At 36.8% G+C, this 20023-nt stretch overlaps 2 protein-coding genes across 2 annotated transcripts; one reads left to right on the top strand and one right to left on the bottom strand.

The window, feature by feature from the left end:
* Positions 1-312: 312 nt before the first annotated feature.
* LOC130730115 (probable calcium-binding protein CML36) lies at positions 313-1397 on the top strand. The gene has a single exon (XM_057582021.1). The coding sequence runs from the start codon at positions 496-498 to the stop codon at positions 1123-1125; it is 630 nt and encodes a 209-aa protein (XP_057438004.1). The 5' UTR covers positions 313-495; the 3' UTR covers positions 1126-1397.
* Positions 1398-18541: 17144 nt separating this feature from the next.
* On the bottom strand, positions 18542-18961 carry LOC130723520 (uncharacterized). The gene has a single exon (XM_057574600.1). It carries the CDS (start codon positions 18956-18958, stop codon positions 18542-18544), a length of 417 nt encoding a protein of 138 aa, XP_057430583.1. The 5' UTR covers positions 18959-18961.
* Positions 18962-20023: the final 1062 nt, after the last annotated feature.

Here is a 20023-nt window from a genome sequence, read left to right as displayed (position 1 = left end):
CAGTAGGTTAAGTAATAAATTTTATTTTCACGTACAAAACTACCCTTGTGGTTTCTGTTTTTTTTAGTGTTAACCAACGTATCATCACAACAAATATATGAAGCAATTTCTCAACTTACTCGAAATGCAATAAGCGATAAAAAATTGACCATATTTCAATCATAAAATTCAAAAATCAAACCGTTAACGACTTATTTAAGAAATGAAGTATTGAACGGACTCATATAATAACATAATAAATCCTTACCAAAACCAAAAAACAGAATTAAATAAGATGAACAGGCAGCTTCATAGTTTTCAATGCTTTCCTTCCTTTTCTCCTCTAGGAAACTTCGTGGAAGCTCCCTCAGAGTGAAGAATGGACTTGCCACTCCTCCCATTTAACCCCTCCACCTTCCTCCCTCTTTCCCATCACATAACAACCCATTCATTCATTCTTCTTCATCTTCTTCTTCATTCCCCACTCTCTCTTCAACCACCACCACCATTGTTCCAATGAAGTTCATCAACATCAACCCCAAAACCCTCAAACTCAGCCCCAAACGCCTCTTCCGATCTTCCAAAAAGGACCACCTCTCCAGATCCGACCCACCCTCTTTCTCCTCCTCCTCCGAGGACTTCTCCACCTCCTCCACCCACAACAAACCCATCAACGGCGGCGGCTTAGGGACCCCCACCAGCGTCCTCCCAGACGACTGGTCCGCCGTCGACGTGCGCTGGGCCTTCCGCCTCATCGACCGCGACAACGACGGCGTCGTGTCGCGGGCCGATCTCGTCGCGGTGCTCACGCGCCTCGGCGCGTTGCAGCTTAGCGATGAAGAGGTAGAGGTTATGCTCCGTGAGGTTGACGGCGACGGGAGGGGTAGTATCAGCGTGGAGGCGCTGATGGAGCGGGTTGGACCCGGGTCGGACCCGGAAACGGAGCTGAGAGAGGCGTTTGAGGTTTTCGACACGGATCGCGACGGGAGAATCTCGGCGGAGGAGCTGTTGAGGGTGTTCACGGCGATCGGCGATGAGCGGTGCACGTTAGACGAGTGCCGGCGCATGATAGAAGGTGTTGATAGGAACGGGGATGGGTTCGTGTGCTTCGAGGACTTTTCGCGTATGATGGAGTTGCAGCGGTGATGATAATCAAGATGGACGGTGGAGATTGTGGTGATGATGGATGATGATGCCATGTGATGATCATGATCATGATAGTGATAATTCCAAATATAAATATGTGAAGGAAGGAAGATAAAAACTTCTTTGATTATTTTCTCTTTGTTCATGAATTTGATAAAATCTACGTTTGTTATTAATTTTTTTTTCTGATCTGGGTGTATAATTTTCAAGGTGATAGTGACATCCACGAAGAAAAGGGGTTATTTCAATAATACGATTCCCAAATCCGTATATATCTGTGTGGGCTAAAGCTTGAATATTTCAAGGAATAAATACTATTTGTAGCACTATGAGGGTAAAATAATTTATAAAAGTGCTCAATTTCATGGAAGAGGAGATGTGAGATTGATTTTTTTTGTAAATTTTTACACTCAATTTAGAGTTAAATTTGATAAAGAAAAGAGTTGAGTTAAATTTGATAAAGAAAAGAGATAGAAAGTTAGAGATGCGATGAAAAATATGATTAAAAGAGTAGAGATTGATAAATAAAAAGTGAAGTGAAAATGACGCAGTGGATGAATCTTAACTATTTAATCTATTGATAAACGTCATTAATAAAATTAATTTGAGAAATTTATTGAAATTAGTTTAAAAAATATAGAGATAAGTATAAAGCATTTTTTGTAATGAAGCTTAAAGCATTTTTTAGTTAGACCGAAAGTTAATTACATAAATCTCTCAAGTGTAAGTGTTATTTGCAAAAGTCGTTATATTATAAGATAGACTCAAATAAGTTATTTAAAACGGGTATTACCTAACCTTAAGAGCTTATATTGGGATATCACAAATTATTTTTATAAACTTGATTGAGCACATCAAGGAGTTTTGTTAAACCTATCTTTCATGCCAAATTTTTATAAAGTGAATGACCTTTTTGCAAGGTTTGAGAGGAGACAAAAGTAGCAAACACATCTCATGAAGGAGAGGTCATGTTCATTTCCTTTTATCAAAACAATCTTTCTTGAGTGAATCACCATTTTGGTCCCTAAGAAAGTAGGCGCCGGTCATAGTAGTCCATCGAAATCATTAATGATGAAAAAAATCCATGAAAGTGTTGACGTCGGTCATAGTAGTCTCTATCTATGTTTGGCCGTTAGTCCCTGGGATGGAAAATGCCCATGTGTCAAGTTATGTGCCACGTGGGTTTCAATTTAGTCCCCGATATTATCAATTTAGTCCCTGACAAGCAATTTAATTTAATTATAATTAAAAAAAATAGAAAATAGAAAATTCGAATTAAATTTAATTAAAATTATGAATTAAAAAAATAAAAAATTAGGAATCAAAACAGTAGTAGGAATCGAGAACAGAACCTAAATTGATTCTACCATCAAGCAAACATGAAACCCAAATTGAATATAACATCTACCCAGAACCTTTTTGTTTGACAACATCTACCCAGAACCTAAGAGAAAGATAGGAATTGGCCACATCCCCTACATGTATGTTTATATGGTTAAAAACTCATGTCCAGCACCTCCACTTATCTCCCCATCCTTCTTCTTCCTTATCCTTCTTGCCAGAAAACATGCTAAAAAAAACCCAGAATAACTTGTGTGTTGCCTGTCCAAACTCTTGATTGCCTGTCAGAGCAAGTCCATTCAATACCCAATTATAAGTAAATTTCCTTGGCAAAAACCCTCTAGCCATCATCTCCATTAACAACTTCCCAGCCACCACCAAATCCTCTGATTTCTTCCTCACAAACATTGCACTGATCAGAACATTATACATGTCCAAATTGGGCAAGCACAAACCATCCCCATCTTCTCAAACATGCTCAAACCCTTCTCACGCTCCCCAACATCACAAAAATAACGAATCACCACATTGTAAGTCTGAACACCAGGCCTGATGCCATGTTCCTCCATCCTCCCCATGAACTTCACCGCCCTCTCCATGTCACCAGAATGACACAAACCTCTGATCTGCAACTTGAAATTTCCAACACTAGATCTGAGCCTCTGGGGGGAAATCAGAGAGACCCAGTAACCCATCTGGACGAATCAAGACGCAAATTGCGAAAAGGTCGGAACTTTTATGAACAAACCTTGATTGTTGATGCTTTCGCGATTCAAGAACCTCGAAACCTGGCCGGAAATCGCCCTCCACGGCGGATCATGGAGGCGATGGGGAAAGGCTATTGGATCCTCTTCTACTCGCGGCGAGGATTTTCGTGGTGGTATCTGTTTCCTCAAACGGCGAAGTAATCATCCAGAAAAGCCATTTTCAGGCGGCGGCGGTGGTGGTCTGCGGTTGTGGCGAAACGACGAATTGACTTGGTGGTCCAGTACTTTGGCCGGAATCGAGGGGATAAGGTGGTGGTGGTGATTTTCTCCAGAAATAGTGTGGTGGCTCGACCATGGCGAGGGGAACAGTGGTGACGGTAAATGAAGAAGATGATGATGTGTGGATGGATCTTTGTTTGATTTTGGTCTCTCTTTCATCTGATGATCTTGGTTCCTCTCTAGATGTAGTTTTTTTTTACTATAATTTTATTTTGTTACATCGGAAACTACTATAATTAATATTTAATCATTTTTTTTAATTCATAATTCTAACTAGGATTTTTTATTTTTATTTTTTTAATTATAATTAAATTAAATTGCTTGTTTGTCAGAGACTAAATTGATAATATCGGGGACTAAATTGAAACCCACGTGGCACATAACTTGACACATGGGCATTTTCCGTCTCAGGGACTAACGGTCAAACATAGATAGGGACTACTATGACCGACGTCAACACTTTCAGGGATTTTTTTCACCATTAATGATTTCTAGGGACTACTATGACCGACGTCTACTTTCTTAGGGACTAAAATGGTGATTCACTCAATCTTTCTTCTATCAAAATACTTAGAATCACCTAGAAGAAATTACTATATCAGTTTGTTTCGTAATTCTTTCAGAATACTTCATTTGTTATCTTTATGAATCGGTTGCTAGCTAGAGATATATAACATTTATACTTTGCTCTACATGAAGTGCTAATTGTGGTCATATAATATAAAATTTTGCTGTTATATATAAGCATACAATCATGAAGGAATGTATTATGCCACCAAAACATATAAAAATGTATTTTTTTAATCAGTAACAACCCTTTATCTAAAGAAAAAGGGAAAGAAAGTAGTAGCTTTGTTTTTGGTCAAAAGAAAAAAAATTGTTTATGCTCGCAAGTCTCACAACCTAAGATTAGGGCCTGAGAGGACCAAACTACCCAAATTGACCCAATAACCATTCTTAAACAAAAAAGCCCAAAGATATATCATTACATATCATGTATTATCTTGACTAATTAAGGAGCTAGGTTGGCCAAAAAACAAAGAATAAGGTCTAAGGAGCTAGTGGTGCACAAGAATTAAGGTAGGAGCTAAGTGAAGGTCTTTTGTGAAACTTAAGTGAAGGTTGTGCATGAGAATGTTATCGAAAAAATGATTTTGTAATTGGTTTTCCAAAAAAAGTAAACTTTTTATTAGATGATTGATGAATGAAAGGAAGAGAAGTGTTCAAGTTTATATCTCATTACTCTACCATCATTCCAACTTAAATACATTTTGTTTTGTATTTGACAGACCTTGTCACTTATATGTCTCTTCTAATAATTTTTGAATTTGAACTTATGCTTTCAATTTTATGATGTCTACTTTATTTGTCACTAAACTAACAACATATAGTTAAATTATTAAATATTATACTAGGGTCGGCTCAACACTAAATGAGACATAAAACCAACTTTAAAGTGATGTTTTTTTTTTGGGGTTTTTAACTTAGTATTAATGCTTGGTTTTTTAGGGGGCTTTTTTTACTTAGTAAATAAAAGAATATTTTTTGAGGCACTTTTCCCGTAGTAATTTTTTTTTTCCGAGAGGTCTAAAACTCTTGCTTTGATGACTTTACCTTTGGCAGGCCATGTACTATACATTTCAGCAATGTAATAACCAAATTTTATTAAAATCAAAATACGTCACATCAATAAATATAAGCTTGATAGACAACAACTGATGAAATCTCATGGCAGATTTGAAGTTGTACCATACACATTATGCGCTCCTAACATATCACATTGAGATTGAGCAAATATATTCTTGGTACATAGAACTTGGGCTAGTCGTATTGACTATTGGCACATGCTTCGGGAATTTCCTTTCGGCTAGCGGAACTAATGTGGAAAAACAAGAACCAACTTGGATTATCTATGATATAATCTCAAGAAAACATTGATTACTGTCGTTGTTTGTACCGAAAGTAACATGTTTTACGGTTGGACAAAGCAATCTATTTGAAACAATGAGACTTTGTCCAAAAGATACGCGCCATTGTTACAACACCTTTGACTTGTTCTATTCAGGACGAAACCATGGAAAAAATAGGTAAAGGAAGTAAAATTTAATATATTTAAGTTTTTTTTATAAGCAAAAAGAATTATATTGATGAGAAGTACAAGGGGTACTTCAACCCAATATAAGTAGAAAGATGTAGAGGAAGAGAAAAAAGCTAGAAAAAAAAACATGTAAAGAACAAAGACTCAACCTTGCCAAAGCTAACCCACCTAATACCCCCTTGAAAATAGACTATACAAAAAATGCATCATTAAAACCTTACTAAGATAAAATCCCCTTGCGAAAACCTAGTGAAGAAAAAAATTACCAATTTTATAAATTCAAGAAGAGATTTCCAAGGAGATTTACAAAGAACTAAAAAATCTCAGACCAAACACCACCCCAACCCATAAGCCAAACCGAACAAAACATAGGCTCTCATAATTATTTGGCTCCTTTTGTTAATATATTTGAGTTATGATATATACACACCTCTCCACTTCTTTTCCACCTTCATTTATATCTATTTCTCTTTTCTTTATCAATCAAATCATCTATCACATCTTTACTTTCTCTCTCCTTTCTTCCTATCTCTCTCTTCCTCCACCTCTCCACATCTCATTTTTTAGGTGTCAAGATATAATTATTTGTTGACATTTGCGTACTACTTATTCGTTGACATATGCGTACAACAATTTCCGTACAGTCCTCCTCACTTTAGAGCCAACGTTCCTCAAAATGAAACATCCTCGCCCTCCCCTTGGATCTTGTTTTGAAAAAACCACAATTCAATAAAATCAAACTATGTTCTGTCAGAACAGTACCTAGGGAGGTGAGAATCAATATTCACCGACCAAAGGTACACTACCCGTTGAGCGAGTCAATGACTGGTTCGAGTTTAAAAATAGCACCCTTAAATGTATGTTTGGTTGAATTTTGAAAGTGGGTTGAAAGTAGTTAGCTTACTTCCCAATGCACATTTTTCTTAATCACTAAATTTGTCTCATTAACAAAATGACTTTTACTTTTAATATAAATGCACATTCCAAAAAAAATTCCAGTTAACTTTAATTTATTTCAAACAATTTATTATAAATCAGAACCTCTTCTTTCAGCTGGTTTAGGGATTTCTTTTATTAGACCTTAGGTATTTTTCTTATCTTTTCAACTCCTGTATAAAAAAACGCTAAAATAATGAAAGGCAGGAAATAATTCACTCAGGTCCTGTTTGGATTTTGGCTAAGTTTGACTGTTTTTCTGAAAAAAAAAGAGAGGTGATGGCATGGGCTAATTTGGGCCTGATTTAATATCGTGAAAAGGAAGTTGTTTGAGGAAAAGAGTAAAAACTATTTTTTTGGTAAAAAAAAATAGTAAAAGCTAAAAACATAAGAAAGAAAAAGCAAAATTATTTTTTGATGATTTTACTTGCTAATTAATCATGTCCTCATTGGACAATAAAGCTCAAGTAAATACTTTTTTCACAAAGTTAATAAATGTACCACCCCAAAGTTAAAACTGATTTTATTTTAAAAATGATTCTCAAGTGCAGATAGTTAGATTAGACTATAAGATAAGTGGTCAATATGGGTTGACACAACTGACTTTAGGTTTCGAGTTTAACTCTCACATTCGTATTGGTCGAGGGTTCGAATTCCCCTAGGGTCAGTAAAACTCTAGTTGGTAGGCAACTCTCTGACACTTCTATTTAGGAGTGGGCCTCTGCTGGCCTCCCCAGCATGCCACTGGCGCCCTACCGAATAGTCTGGAGGTGTTTTTTTCTTCGTTCTACCATTTTTTTAGAATAAAAAAAATAATATTAATTAGATTAGTAAGACTACTTGTTCTTTTATCATTTTCAACTACCAGTTTCAAAGGGCCGAGCCACTATGTCATAAAAATTCAAAAATAGGTTTTTGTCCGAAGAAATAGTTGTTTGCCTGAACCGCCACCTGACTTTGAGGTTGATCTACTAATCATAAGTCAGATTCCCGGTTGGTCCAATCCAATTATAACATTAATGGAAAAAACAACAAACATTCTAAACGTGTATATGTAGTATTTTTTTAGTGTCGGCTAGGTCAACGCTAACGGTTAACATTAATGTCATCCATATTCAATAATAAATTGTTTTAAAAAAAATATTGCTAACATAAAAAATAGCACCGACCATTGTGGCGGTAAACATAGTGTCAGCTAATATGACACACACGCACACACGCCAGCGCACACCCACATATATGTATCATTTTAAGTATTTATTAAGGACTTGTGCAAGGTTAATGTTAAGCGTTAATGTTTTTACAAATGAGATTGTCTAAATCGGTTTTGGCTTCGGTGTGACAGTTGAAAACTGTCTCACCATGGTTCAGTTTGATAATGACCATTGGATATATAGTTTTGATATTGAACGGTAAAGATTACTTGAGATATATGTGACCAAGTTACGGAAATATCCTTTTCTCAAAAAGTGCCACACATCTCTGCATTTTGCCGGACCGCCGCTCCCCATTAAACTCCATCACCTCAACCAGACATTGTAGCGCATTTCAGTGGTGGTGGGATTGATTTTACGGGATTTGAGTTCAGTGGGATTTGTATGTACAGGGTTTCTAATATCTGTATGCTCCTTCTAGCTCCAAGGTGATATGCCACGTTGCTATTTCATTCATTGTTGCCATCTGAGGACTGAAAGTCACATTTGTTAAGGAACATAAACATGGGAATGGGTCATATGGGGATCCTCGTGTTAGATCCTATTGCTCGACATTTTTTCATCAATCAACATAAAGTGTGCATTTCTACTTTGTTTTTTCACTCCTTCATCCAACGTATTCAATTTCAAGGATAATAAGATGAAATTTTGGTTGATCTGGTTGATTTTCTTACCTTTTCCCCTTATTTTTGGTCTCTGATTTGTATTCCGGCAGTGGTGAAGAATTTGATGGCACCGCTGTAGAGCTCCCGATGAGGGGAAAACAGTTAAAGATTCCAGTGGCATATAATGTGGATGTTGATTAAATTAAAGGATATTTTGGACTTTACAGGAAAAATATAACATGTACCACCATGTGTCACTAAACAAACTGTCACACCAAAGACATCGTCGTCTAAATCTCCTTACCCTTGAGAGTGGTATACGACCTAGGCAATTTAATTTGCTTGCATGACAAAGCTCGTGCAAGTAAATACTTCCCTTCTCTTTCTTTGCTCATGTTTTTTTCTCTCATCGGTTAAATAATAATCGACCCGATAAATCCGAAAACTGTGAAGACCGAGATCCGACAAAACCGATTTTGTAATCGGACAGTAATGGGTCTAGTGATTTGCTGTTTTCACCCGAAAAAACCGATGATTTTGGTCCGAACCCGACCGAAGGACAGCCATGAAGTGTATCTGCAGAAGACATTGTGACGTTCATATTAGTGAAAGAGTAAAGAGAGATCTCAAAGTCTAAAAAGAACTCTAAATTTAGCATTATAAGTAATACGTACATATATAAATGAAGGATTACACCGGTATTTATAGATTTGCTGTCTATTATAGTTGTCTTTAAGAAGTCTTGTGGAAGGTTTTATGAGATTGTTGTTGCCTAAGGGGCACCGTTGCATGATTGTTAATAATTGAGTTTGCATTTAGTCTTTTGTCGAGGTATAATGTTCTTTAACCAAGTCATCTCTTCCACATACTTTCACCGTACTCACTTAATTACATGACATTTATAATTTTAGATCAGGTGAAATGCTATTGAACATTTTAGCATTTTTAATCGACTTTTAGATCGATTGAAACATTGGCTTTTTAGTCGACTAGCTCTTTTTGGTATCATGGGTTGGACGAGGCTCATGTGACTTTCTTGTCAGTTTTTCATTAATTGGCATCTATGAGAAGACGGGTCATGATTACAAGCTCTTGTAGTGAAATATTTTCATTACTTGAAGGAAAATCCATTGTAGTCAATAAACATCAATTTGTCAATTTAATACTATTTTTCGTCTCTCTTTCAGCGGTTCTTAGCGTCTCTGCTCTCATGAGATAAACAGACAGAATATAAAGATCACTTTACCCATTCTAATAAATAATCTGATCCATTTAGCCTATGCTTCTTATACTTTGAAATTGAATGCTTCTATCACTCTATGTACCACTTGCAAACTAAAGGTTATTCGTACCCCAGAGAGCCTATCTATATCCAGTGATAGCTGGCTCTACAAGGCTATCACTATTAACTACACATTATGTAAAGCCCCATTCAATGAACCATTCTCTCTTTCCCTGCAAGAATTATAACAATGATTTCAGAACTAGTGGTTGCACTCTTATCTTTCATCCAACTTGACATATCAAATTGAAAATATCAAGTACAAAACTAAACCCAATTTGCTCAGATAATAATCTTAAATTTAGTTAATCTTTGTTTCTTTGCGCATGCGTGTGAAAGTAATTTTCATAACAGTGGCTGTATATTCTAAAGATGAACAGTGTCAATAGCTCTGACAACATACCAAACTTGTTTAAACCTCAAATTGGACCACTTGTTTAATATAATTATTCAAGTTAATTGTTGCTTAGTTGCAATTGAGGAATAAAATGCATGCGGCTATCATGTTGATGATACTTTAGCCACTTGGTTCCTAGTCCAAAATGGAAACAACCGGCGCTAGCTAGCAGTAATGATATGTTACAGCTAAGGAAGACAGTATTAACATTTGACAAAATATTAAACAAACTACCAATTAACTGATAGTTTATATTACACATCAACTATTGCAGCATAGTGTTTAATTTCACTGGTTGAATGATCTCACTCTGTTTGAAATGTATCTACATCCAAAAACAGAAAAAGGTTAGATGATATATATACAGAATTTTCAGATGACATATGGTGAAGGTTTAACCGCCGCGATTGTTTTAGAAAGTTATAAATCCCACTAGTATCATGATAGAAGAGTGTCAGAAGAATTCGTATGTCTAATTTTGTATGTTAAATAAAATGTATTTGAAAAACATTTAACAAAAATAGAACTAAACTATATATTTTTGACATAATATCTTTTATTTGTGAATTTGAAATATATAAAAATATATAATCTAAATATTTTTGATATATTAGAAAGATAAATTATGTCATTGCGGGATTAATCCGAGACTTTCACTATTGGTAGAGTTTTAAAATAATATTAAATTCAAGTTAGTAGTTTTTGGGGAGCTTCATATGCATAGTAGAATATTATGATTTACAAATAGACTTGATTGCAACTTTGGTCCCTGACGTTTACCAATTTCACAATTTTAGTCCCCCACCTAATTTAATTACACGGATGGTCCCTGACTTTGCTGTCCGTCTGCAACGTTGGTCCTACCGTTTATTTGTTAATGGAGGAGGTTTACGTGGATGGTCACTTAGCTGATGTGGAAGTCGAATTGGAGAGAGAAAGAGACCAGCAACTGATTCAACATTCTTCCTCGCCTCCAAGGACTCGTTCATTCTTTATCTCTTCCCTTTTCGCTCAATCTCAAGCTTCGAAACATCTTCCTCACGGTGCTCTGTTTTTACAGGAGGAAGAGGGTAGAAAATGACTGTTGCAGGTCTCACGTGCAACTCACGGGCTTCCCTCTCTCTTCACTCATTCTTTCTCTCTCCAATTGGACATCTACGTAAGCCTCCTCTGTTAACAAATAAACGGCAGGACCAACGTTGCAGACAGTCAGTAAAGTCAGGGACCATTCATGTAATTAAATTAGGTGGGGGACTAAAATCGTGGAATTGGTAAATGTCAGGGACCAAAGTTACAATTAAGCCTTACAAATATCATGAATAATATCAAAGACCAAAGTTCATCATAGGGGATTGGAACAAATAATAATGAATCCGCCAACGGAGGGTGAAAGAATAAGAAGGGGGAGTGACGGGTTGGGTTATTGAATAATTGTACATATGCATAGTACCAACTACTCCCATTTAACATAGACATACGTGCAGTGAAGGATCTAGAAAATTTGAGTTGTGGGAGCAATAAACATACACATACATGTAAACAACTAAACAAGTCATATTAAAATTTAGTGGGGGCAAATATATAAAAAAATACATGTAGTATTAAGAAAATATTCAGAAGAAAAATACTTTAAGACAATACTAAAAACTTTGTGGGGACAATTGCCCCAAGATGTCTCAAGTAGATTCGTCCCTGCATAAGCGACCCCTAAAAGATAACTGATTAAGTAGTAAGAACAGAGTGACATATGGATTGAGAAGGGGAAAATTTAGGTATTATTTTTTGAATGATGTAATTTATCTTTTCAATATAAAATAAAAATATACATACACATGTTATTCGTAGAATATCTAATAGAAGGGAAAAAAAGTTCTAACAGCTTGGAAGAGTTGCCGGACCCCCTCCCTGAAGGTATGAAAAACGGTAGAAAGGGGGGGTTTGAATAACGTTTTCAGTATAAAACTTCCACCTTAAAGATTTTGACAAATCTTTCGAGAACTTAAGTGCTAAAGATAAGAGATAGAAAAGCACACAAGGATTTTATCCTGGTTCACTTGATAAATCACTCAAGCTACTCCAGTCCACCCGTTAAGGTGATTTCTTCCTTCTTAGAATGAAGGCAATCCACTAATCAGGTAAGAGTTACAACTGCACTTGAAACCTACAAGTGACTAACAATTACACTGACTTAGCTCACACTAAGATTCACTCTCTTAGTCTTCTCTAGGATCCGATCAACCTTGATCTCCTAAAGGAACTAAACAAACTGTTTATCAAAGAATTGTTTACAAGAGATTTGCTTCTAAAAAGCTAATAGTAAACTCAATGAATTTCAGATGAAAGAAAGCTTAGAAGAATTTAAGTTTGTCTTGCGCGTATGTGAATGCTTCTTTCCGTTTCTTTCAGTCTTCAGCCTCTTTATATACTCCAAGGATTAGGGTTGAGCGTTGCATGAGAAATGCTACCGTTGGAGGGCAGTTCTGGAAAATCCAGCTTCTGCTGTGTCTGAGACTGTTAGGTAGGTCGTCAGGAAGGTACAGTTGCTTTTGTACTTGGATAGCGACTTGACCTTTAAACCTAGGAGACTTCTGATCAGGGGAATGCTTCATATTGGAACTTGTGAAGCCGGTTGATCAGAGTCAGAGGGAAAGCCCAGATCCTCTGACCATTGTTTCTTCTGATTCTGAACTCAGAGGGAAGAACATGGTCTTCAGAGTATCTTGCTTCTGGACAACAGAATTTCACTAATCAGCTTCTGGATCTTCAGAGTCTTCTACACCATCAGAATATCTGAGCCTTCAGTGTTTCTTGGTTATCAGACTTTCTGGATCTTCAGAGCTTCTAGTGACTGAGTCCACATCAGAGTTTGTATAACTTCAGAACTTCTGAAGCTTTTCCACTGTTCATACTGAACATGGTGAATGCGAAAGCGTTGCTTGGGTTGCTCTTTATACACAGTGCTTCTGATTTGTGTGAGATTGAGTTGAGGTCAGAGCCTGTAAATAGCACACTCAGAAAAACACGTTAGAGTACCACAATTGTTCATATCAAAAGGTTAACTTGTAATCATCAAAACATAGAGTTGTACTACTAGATCAAAACTTGATCTTACACTCCCCCCCACCACCACCCAAACAAACCGACGTATTTATATTGCTGAGGTTTAAAACTCCATTGAAGTTTTTTTTTTTTTTCACTCTCTACATTTAGTGGCGGTTTGGAAGCAATAAATGTGGAAGAGGGGTATTAAAATCGTCACTAAACACGTATGTTGATTGGTGGTATGGAAGACAGGTTCAAATATTGGGACGTTTGAATAAAAATGTGGAAGAAAGGCATCTTAGTTTGTTTTTGTTACTTTATAATCATGCATGGAGTCAAGGCATGCAAGTGGCTGATGTGGCATAGGGATGGCACCCATGAATATGTTGGTTATCGTCCCTCATGTCTTGTGGATTTGGGGAAAAAGTTTAGTGCTTAAGGGTGTGGTGGGTGCGTGCTTGTGTTTGTAAGTTTAGTGCTTAAGGGTGTGGTGGGTGCGTGCTTGTGTTTGTGATTTACCAATACAACCAATGAGGCACACCCACTATCATCAAATGCTCATTCCAATTTCAAAGTTCATGTAACGCTAAATGTTGGTACATATCTTATTGAATGGATCTTTCACAAATCAACCATGTTTTATACAAATACAATGCACCGCATTCTAAAGCATATTTAGAGTTATATGGTCGAATCTGAGGTATGTTCATAGAAAAATTGTCTTATAACTTAAAGTATATGCTCATGTTTGGATGAGGTAATTTTTTTCTCAAAAGTAGTTTTTCTAGTCACACAATTTTTTTTTCTCAGAATTAATTTTGATTTTAAAATTAATTGTAGATAACTTTTCAATATTTTTTAGCAATTCTAGCTGATAAGTTAGCTGAAAGCTTATAAGTTAGCTGAAAGCTGATAACTAAAAAACTACATAATTATAAAAAAGTGTTTGGTAAAACTAGCTGTTAAACAAGCTGGAACTGTAAAATGACATAAAATGACATACCTGTATAAATCTTTTTTTTTGCATTCAACATTACTTTATTTACACATCAATACATGTATGATATTGAAATATAAACATAATTACACTTTAAATATTTTAATTTAGTTTAAATTATTTATCATCTCAAAAATATAATTAATTTCTAATTTATTTTTGTTTTTATATTTTTATTAATTTAAATAGAATAAAATAAATAAATTTATATTTCAATTGAATAAGGTAAGTTTATATTTCTCTAAATTAACAAAAAAAAATTAAAATTTTATATTAACAATTGAATAGTAATTATTTCAAAATAAAAATAATTAGAGTTTATTGTTTTCAAACTTTTTATAATATAGAAAGGGTACTGATAGAATTTTCTTAAAATGATAAAGATAAAAATGAGAATAAATTCAATAAGCTTTAAGCTATAAGCTACCTCAGATAACTTATATATTAAAGTTTTAAGCTACTGAAATAAGCTCATTTATCAAACACTTTTAAAAAACTTTTAAGCTAGTCAAATAAGCTTTAAGCTAGTTAAACAAACTTTAAACTTGCTGAAATGACATGCCAAATATAGCGTATATCTTTATTTTAATTAATAGGTATTCAAAAGAGAATTCTATAATCTATATATATCACAACCTGTTTGGTTACATGTCTCTTTATAAAGTAGTAAAAGAGAATTTTTAGGTGTATGTTTAGAAATTATTCTACTAATTATGCAGTCAAAATTAATTTTGAAAGTGAAACTTCCTTAAGTAACTTTTTAGTGTCAAAATTGCTTATAAGGAAAGAAAACCCAACTGGTATATCTATTATTTTCACACTCAAACACATAACAAATTCCAAATATATTTTTGTTCCCTGAACTATAGTCAATTATTGATTTTAGTCCCTATATTAAATTTGCACCGGTTTAAATCCCTTAATTTGTTGGCACACGATGTTTTGGTCCTTGATCCATTTTAGTGATTATGTTACATGATGACATGTAGGTTCTGTGTGTGAGAGTCTGTGAACAATGCAAAAATGCTGAAATGCAATCTGATTCTCATTCAATAGAAACTTCAGTATTTATACAATGACTCAAGAACTAACATACTCTAACTAACTTGAAAGACTAACTCAACAGAGCTTGGGCCCAACTATACCTATATTACAAACAGCCCAAGCCCACATACAACTAACACCCTCCCTTAAACTGAACTTACTTCAAGTAAGACAGTTTAACTTCAACTGATCACAGCTACACATGCCTAACTTCCTTCTAAGTCTTACAAAAGAATCAACCTTCAAAGGTTTAGTCATGATATCAGAAACCTGCTCATCTGAACTGCAATGCTCAAGTTCTATCTTGCCATCCTGAACCAAGTCCCTTAAGAAGTGGTACCTCACATCTATATGTTTACTTCTTCCATGTAGAACTGGATTCTTGGACAGCTTAATGGCAGAGCTATTGTCACAGAAGATCTTAGAACAATGGCTCTGAGATGAGCCAAGATTGTCCAGAATTCTTCTAAGCCAGATGCACTGATAAGCACACATGGCAGCTGCAATAAACTCTGCTTCAGTGGTAGAGAGACTTACCACTGCTTGCTTCTTGGAAGACCAAGCAATTGAACCAGTTCCCAGAAGAAAGACATAGCCTGAGGTACTTCTGCGATCATCAAAATCCCCTGCATAATCACTATCAGTGAAAGCCACAAGATCTTCATTTCCCTTCCTGTTATACAAAATTCCCAGATCAATAGTTCCATTCAAATATCTGAAAATCCTCTTAACTGCCAACAGATGCAACTCAGTAGGTTTTTCCATGTATCTGCTAACCAGACATACAGCATACATGAGATCAGGCCTAGTAGCAGTAAGGTACATCAAGCTCCCAACCATTTGCTTATATTGAGTAGCATCCACCTCTAAACCACCTCCTCCTTTAGTCAACTTGCTGCCTGGTACCACTGGATTTCCAACTGCATTGCTGTTCTGCATTCCAAACCTCTCCAGTATTCCTCTAGCATACTTCCCTTGACTTATGAAAATCCCCTCAGAATTTTGTATCACCTCTACACCAAGAAAATAGCTCATCTTGCCAAGGTCACTCATATCAAACTCACCTTTCATTGATCTCTTGAATGCCTCAATCATTGACATACTGCTGCCAGTAAAAATAAGATCATCAACATAGAGGCTCACAATTAGAATCATACCCTCCTCATCATGCTTAACAAACAAAGTATGTTCTGAAGGACACTTTATGAAGCTTTCTTTGAGGAAGTAGGACTCAATTTTACTGTACCAAGCTCTTGGAGCTTGCCTCAAACCATACAATGCATTTTTCAATTTATACACCTTAAACTCTTCCCCCTTCTTCTGAAAACCCAGTGGCTGATCAACATACACTGTTTCCCCTAACTCTCCATGTAAAAATGCACTTTTAACATCAAGCTGAAATACACTCCATCCTCTTATTGCAGCAAGAGCCAAGATGGCCCTGATTGTGTCCCACCTAGCTACTGGTGCAAACACTTCAGTGAAGTCAATACCATGTTGCTGAGCATACCCTTTTGCTACTAGTCGAGCCTTATATTTCTCTACTTCCCCCTTCTCATTGTACTTGGTCTTAAAAACCCATTTAACTCCAATACTCTTTGCTTTATCTGGTAACACAACTAAATCCCAAGTATTATTCTTCTCAATTGATTCCATCTCTTTTTCCATTGCCTTCCTCCATTTCTCATCACTAACAGCCTCCTGAAATGAGGAAGGATCAGTCAAGGATGCCAGAACATTGAGGCTAAAATCTTCATCATCTAACTCTTCTCCACTAATAAACTCTCTCATCCAAGTAGGCTGAGCCACAACTCGTTTTTCTCTTCCTGATGAAGTTCCAGGCATTTCAGTTGCTGTGCTAGAAGACTCAACACTTCCTGTATTTCCCACAGTAGGATCTGAAGCAGCTTGACCTTCAGTTTGTAAGTCTGCCTGAGGTGATTGCCCTCCGGTGTCACCATTGGTACCATTATTTTCATCACTTAAATCAACAATATCAGCTGTTGTATCCTTTCCTGAGTGCCAAATCCACTTATCATCCTCATCAAATACCACATCCCTGCTTACAATAATCTTCTTTGTAACTGGATCCAGAAGTCTGTATGCCTTTGATTCTTCACTTACTCCAAGCAAAACACATTTGATGCTCCTATTGTCAAGCTTCTTCCTGTTGTTCTCAGGAACATGTGCATGAGCAGTACAACCAAATACCCTGAAGAAATGGACTGAAGGCTTCACATTACTCCATGCTTCCTCATGTGTTACATCTTTAACTGCCACAGTAGGACTTCTGTTTTGAACATAGACTGCCCAATTCACTGCTTCAGGCCAATACTCCTTTGGAATTTCCTTCTCAGAGAGCATACTTCTAACCATATTCATGATGGTTCTGTTTTTCCGTTCAGCCACCCCATTTTGTTGAGGGGTGTAGGATGCTGTCAGCTGCCTCTTGATCCCATGCAAGTTGCAGAAATTATCAAAATCCTTGGATGTGAACTCCCCACCTCTATCAGTTCTCAAGCAACCAATAGCTTCCCCTGATTCCTTTTCAGTAACTGCTTTGAACTTCTTAAACACTTCTAGAGCAGAAGACTTCTCAGCTAGGAAATACACCCAGGTTTTTCTACAAAAATCGTCAATGAATGTGATGAAATATCTCCTCTTACTGTTAGATTCTGGCTGTATGGGACCACATATGTCAGCATGGATCAATTGTAGCCTTCTTTGTGCTCTCCAATTGCTCTTTTGTGGGAAAGGATCTCTGTGCTGCTTCCCTTTAAGGCAATCACAGCAAATGCTCCCAGTTCCACTAAGTGTGGGCAAGCCTCTTACCATTGATTTCTGAGAGAGAGTTTTCATACCACTTAAACCAAGATGCCCATATCTTCTATGCCACAGAACTAAATCATCATCAATGGACACCTTGTAACAGCTAGGGGTAATGACATTAGCCAAGACAGCAAACATTCTATTGGAGGACATTTTCGATTGCATAATGAGTCCTTTAACAGGGTGATAGACTCTACACCAACCCTCCTGAAATACCACATTCAAACCTTTCTCCTGTAATTGTCCTACACTTAGCAAATTGTTCTTTAACTCAGGAATGTAATAGACTTCAGTTATTACTTGGTTCAATCCAGCAATTTGCAATCTAATGTCTCCTTTTCCTTTTCCTTTCACAGTCATCTTGGAATCATCACCCAATTTAACAGTTGTGGAGAAATCTTCATCTATCTCATGAAACCAATCTCTAACACCACACATATGATTACTACAGCCTAAATCAAGGAACCATACCTTTCTTTCTGAGATTTCCCCTTTGACTTCTGTGTGTGCCATGAGTAAAAGTTCTTCTTCATCGTCTTCCATTTCAGCATAGTTTGCACTCTCCTCCCATTTAGGACACTCATACTGGAAGTGACCCAATTTGTGACACTTGTAACATTCGACAGTTTCTTTGTTGAAATTGCCTCAACCCCGACCTCTGCCACCTCTTCCAGATCTTCCTCGACCTCTACCAGTAAATTTTCCAGAATTTGACACCTTCAATGCTTGTTCTTCCTCCTTGTAGCCACGCATTCTCTGCTCATGAACCAGTAAGCTACTCTGCAACTGGTCAATTGTAAGAGTACCCACATCATTTGACTCCTCAATTGAACAAACCACATAGTTGAATTTCTCAGTCATGGACCTCAAGATCTTCTCCACAATCGAGGTCTCTGTGATTGCCTCTCCCTGTATCTTCATCTTGTTGGCAATTACCAGGGTTCTTGAGAAATACTCGTTCACAGTCTCTCCTTCTTTCATTCCCAGCACTTCAAATTCACGCCTTAGAGCTTGCAATTGAGCCCTCTTCACCTTGGTGGATCCTTGACACTTCTGCTTCATGGAATCCCAGATGTCTTTTGCATCGTCTTTGCAGAGAATGGTCTCCATGATGTTCCTCTCGATTGATTGAAACAGATAATTCTTGGCCTTGAGGTCCTTCAATTTTGCTTCCTCGTGTGCCTTTGTCTTCTCCGGAGTTGGATTCTGAGGAAGTGCAGGAATCCCTGATTCAATCAATCCCCAATACTCCTTTGATCGCAACGGATTCTCCATGAGCATAGCCCAGTGATCATAGAATCCATCGAATTTGGGAACCGATGGTTGCAGAAATGTTGATTCCTTCGATTGATCTGCCATGCTTGCCTCTTCTTTGCTCTTCTTGATCAAGCTTCTTGATTGGTCTTTCTCTTCTCCGCCAAGATCCCAGTCGTTCTTCTCTACTCAGCGGTTCTCTTCTCTGCCAAGAACCCAGTCGTTCTTCTCTACTCGGCGGTGATCAAGCTTCTTGATCGTTCCTCTTTCTCTTCTCTGCACTTTCCTTTGTTCAATCACTCCCTTCCAATGGAACTGCGGTTCTATGGTTCAGGCCCCTTGCGGAGCTCTGATACCAAATGTGAGAGTTTGTGAACAATGCAAAAATGCTGAAATGCAATCTGATTCTCATTCAATAGAAACTTCAGTATTTATACAATGACTCAAGAACTAACATACTCTAACTAACTTGAAAGACTAACTCAACAGAGCTTGGGCCCAACTATACCTATATTACAAACAGCCCAAGCCCACATACAACTAACACTGTGTAAGTTTTTTTAAAATGCTAATGTAGAATATTATAGGGACCAAAATAAATAATAATAATTTTTCATCACCTCCCATCATCTTCATCCCCAATCATCATCATTCTCCATAATCTTCTTCCATGATCTTCAACCTTAAACTTAAAATTAAACCCAGGAAAAAAAATCCATTTTCTTTCCACCCACCTTATTTCAGGTTAATCTCGTTTGCAATAGCTTCACTCTCGGTCATCACATCTTAAATGTCTTTCTGCCTGCATCATACAAGGTTCAGTATCTGAACAAGCATCACACAACCCCTCGACTCCTCGTGCCGGTCAAGTAG

The sequence above is a fragment of the Lotus japonicus genome, chromosome 1 (assembly GCF_012489685.1).
Source record: "Lotus japonicus ecotype B-129 chromosome 1, LjGifu_v1.2".
NCBI classification, from domain to species: domain Eukaryota; kingdom Viridiplantae; phylum Streptophyta; class Magnoliopsida; order Fabales; family Fabaceae; genus Lotus; species Lotus japonicus.
This window is presented reverse-complemented; position numbering and strand designations above follow the sequence as displayed.

Excerpts from the sequence above, each read along its gene's own strand:
- LOC130730115 (XM_057582021.1), top strand. The coding sequence starts at position 496 with ATGAAGTTCATCAACATCAACCCCAAAACCCTCAAACTCAGCCCCAAA.
- LOC130723520 (XM_057574600.1), bottom strand. The coding sequence starts at position 18,958 with ATGAAGCAGAAGTGTCAAGGATCCACCAAGGTGAAGAGGGCTCAATTG.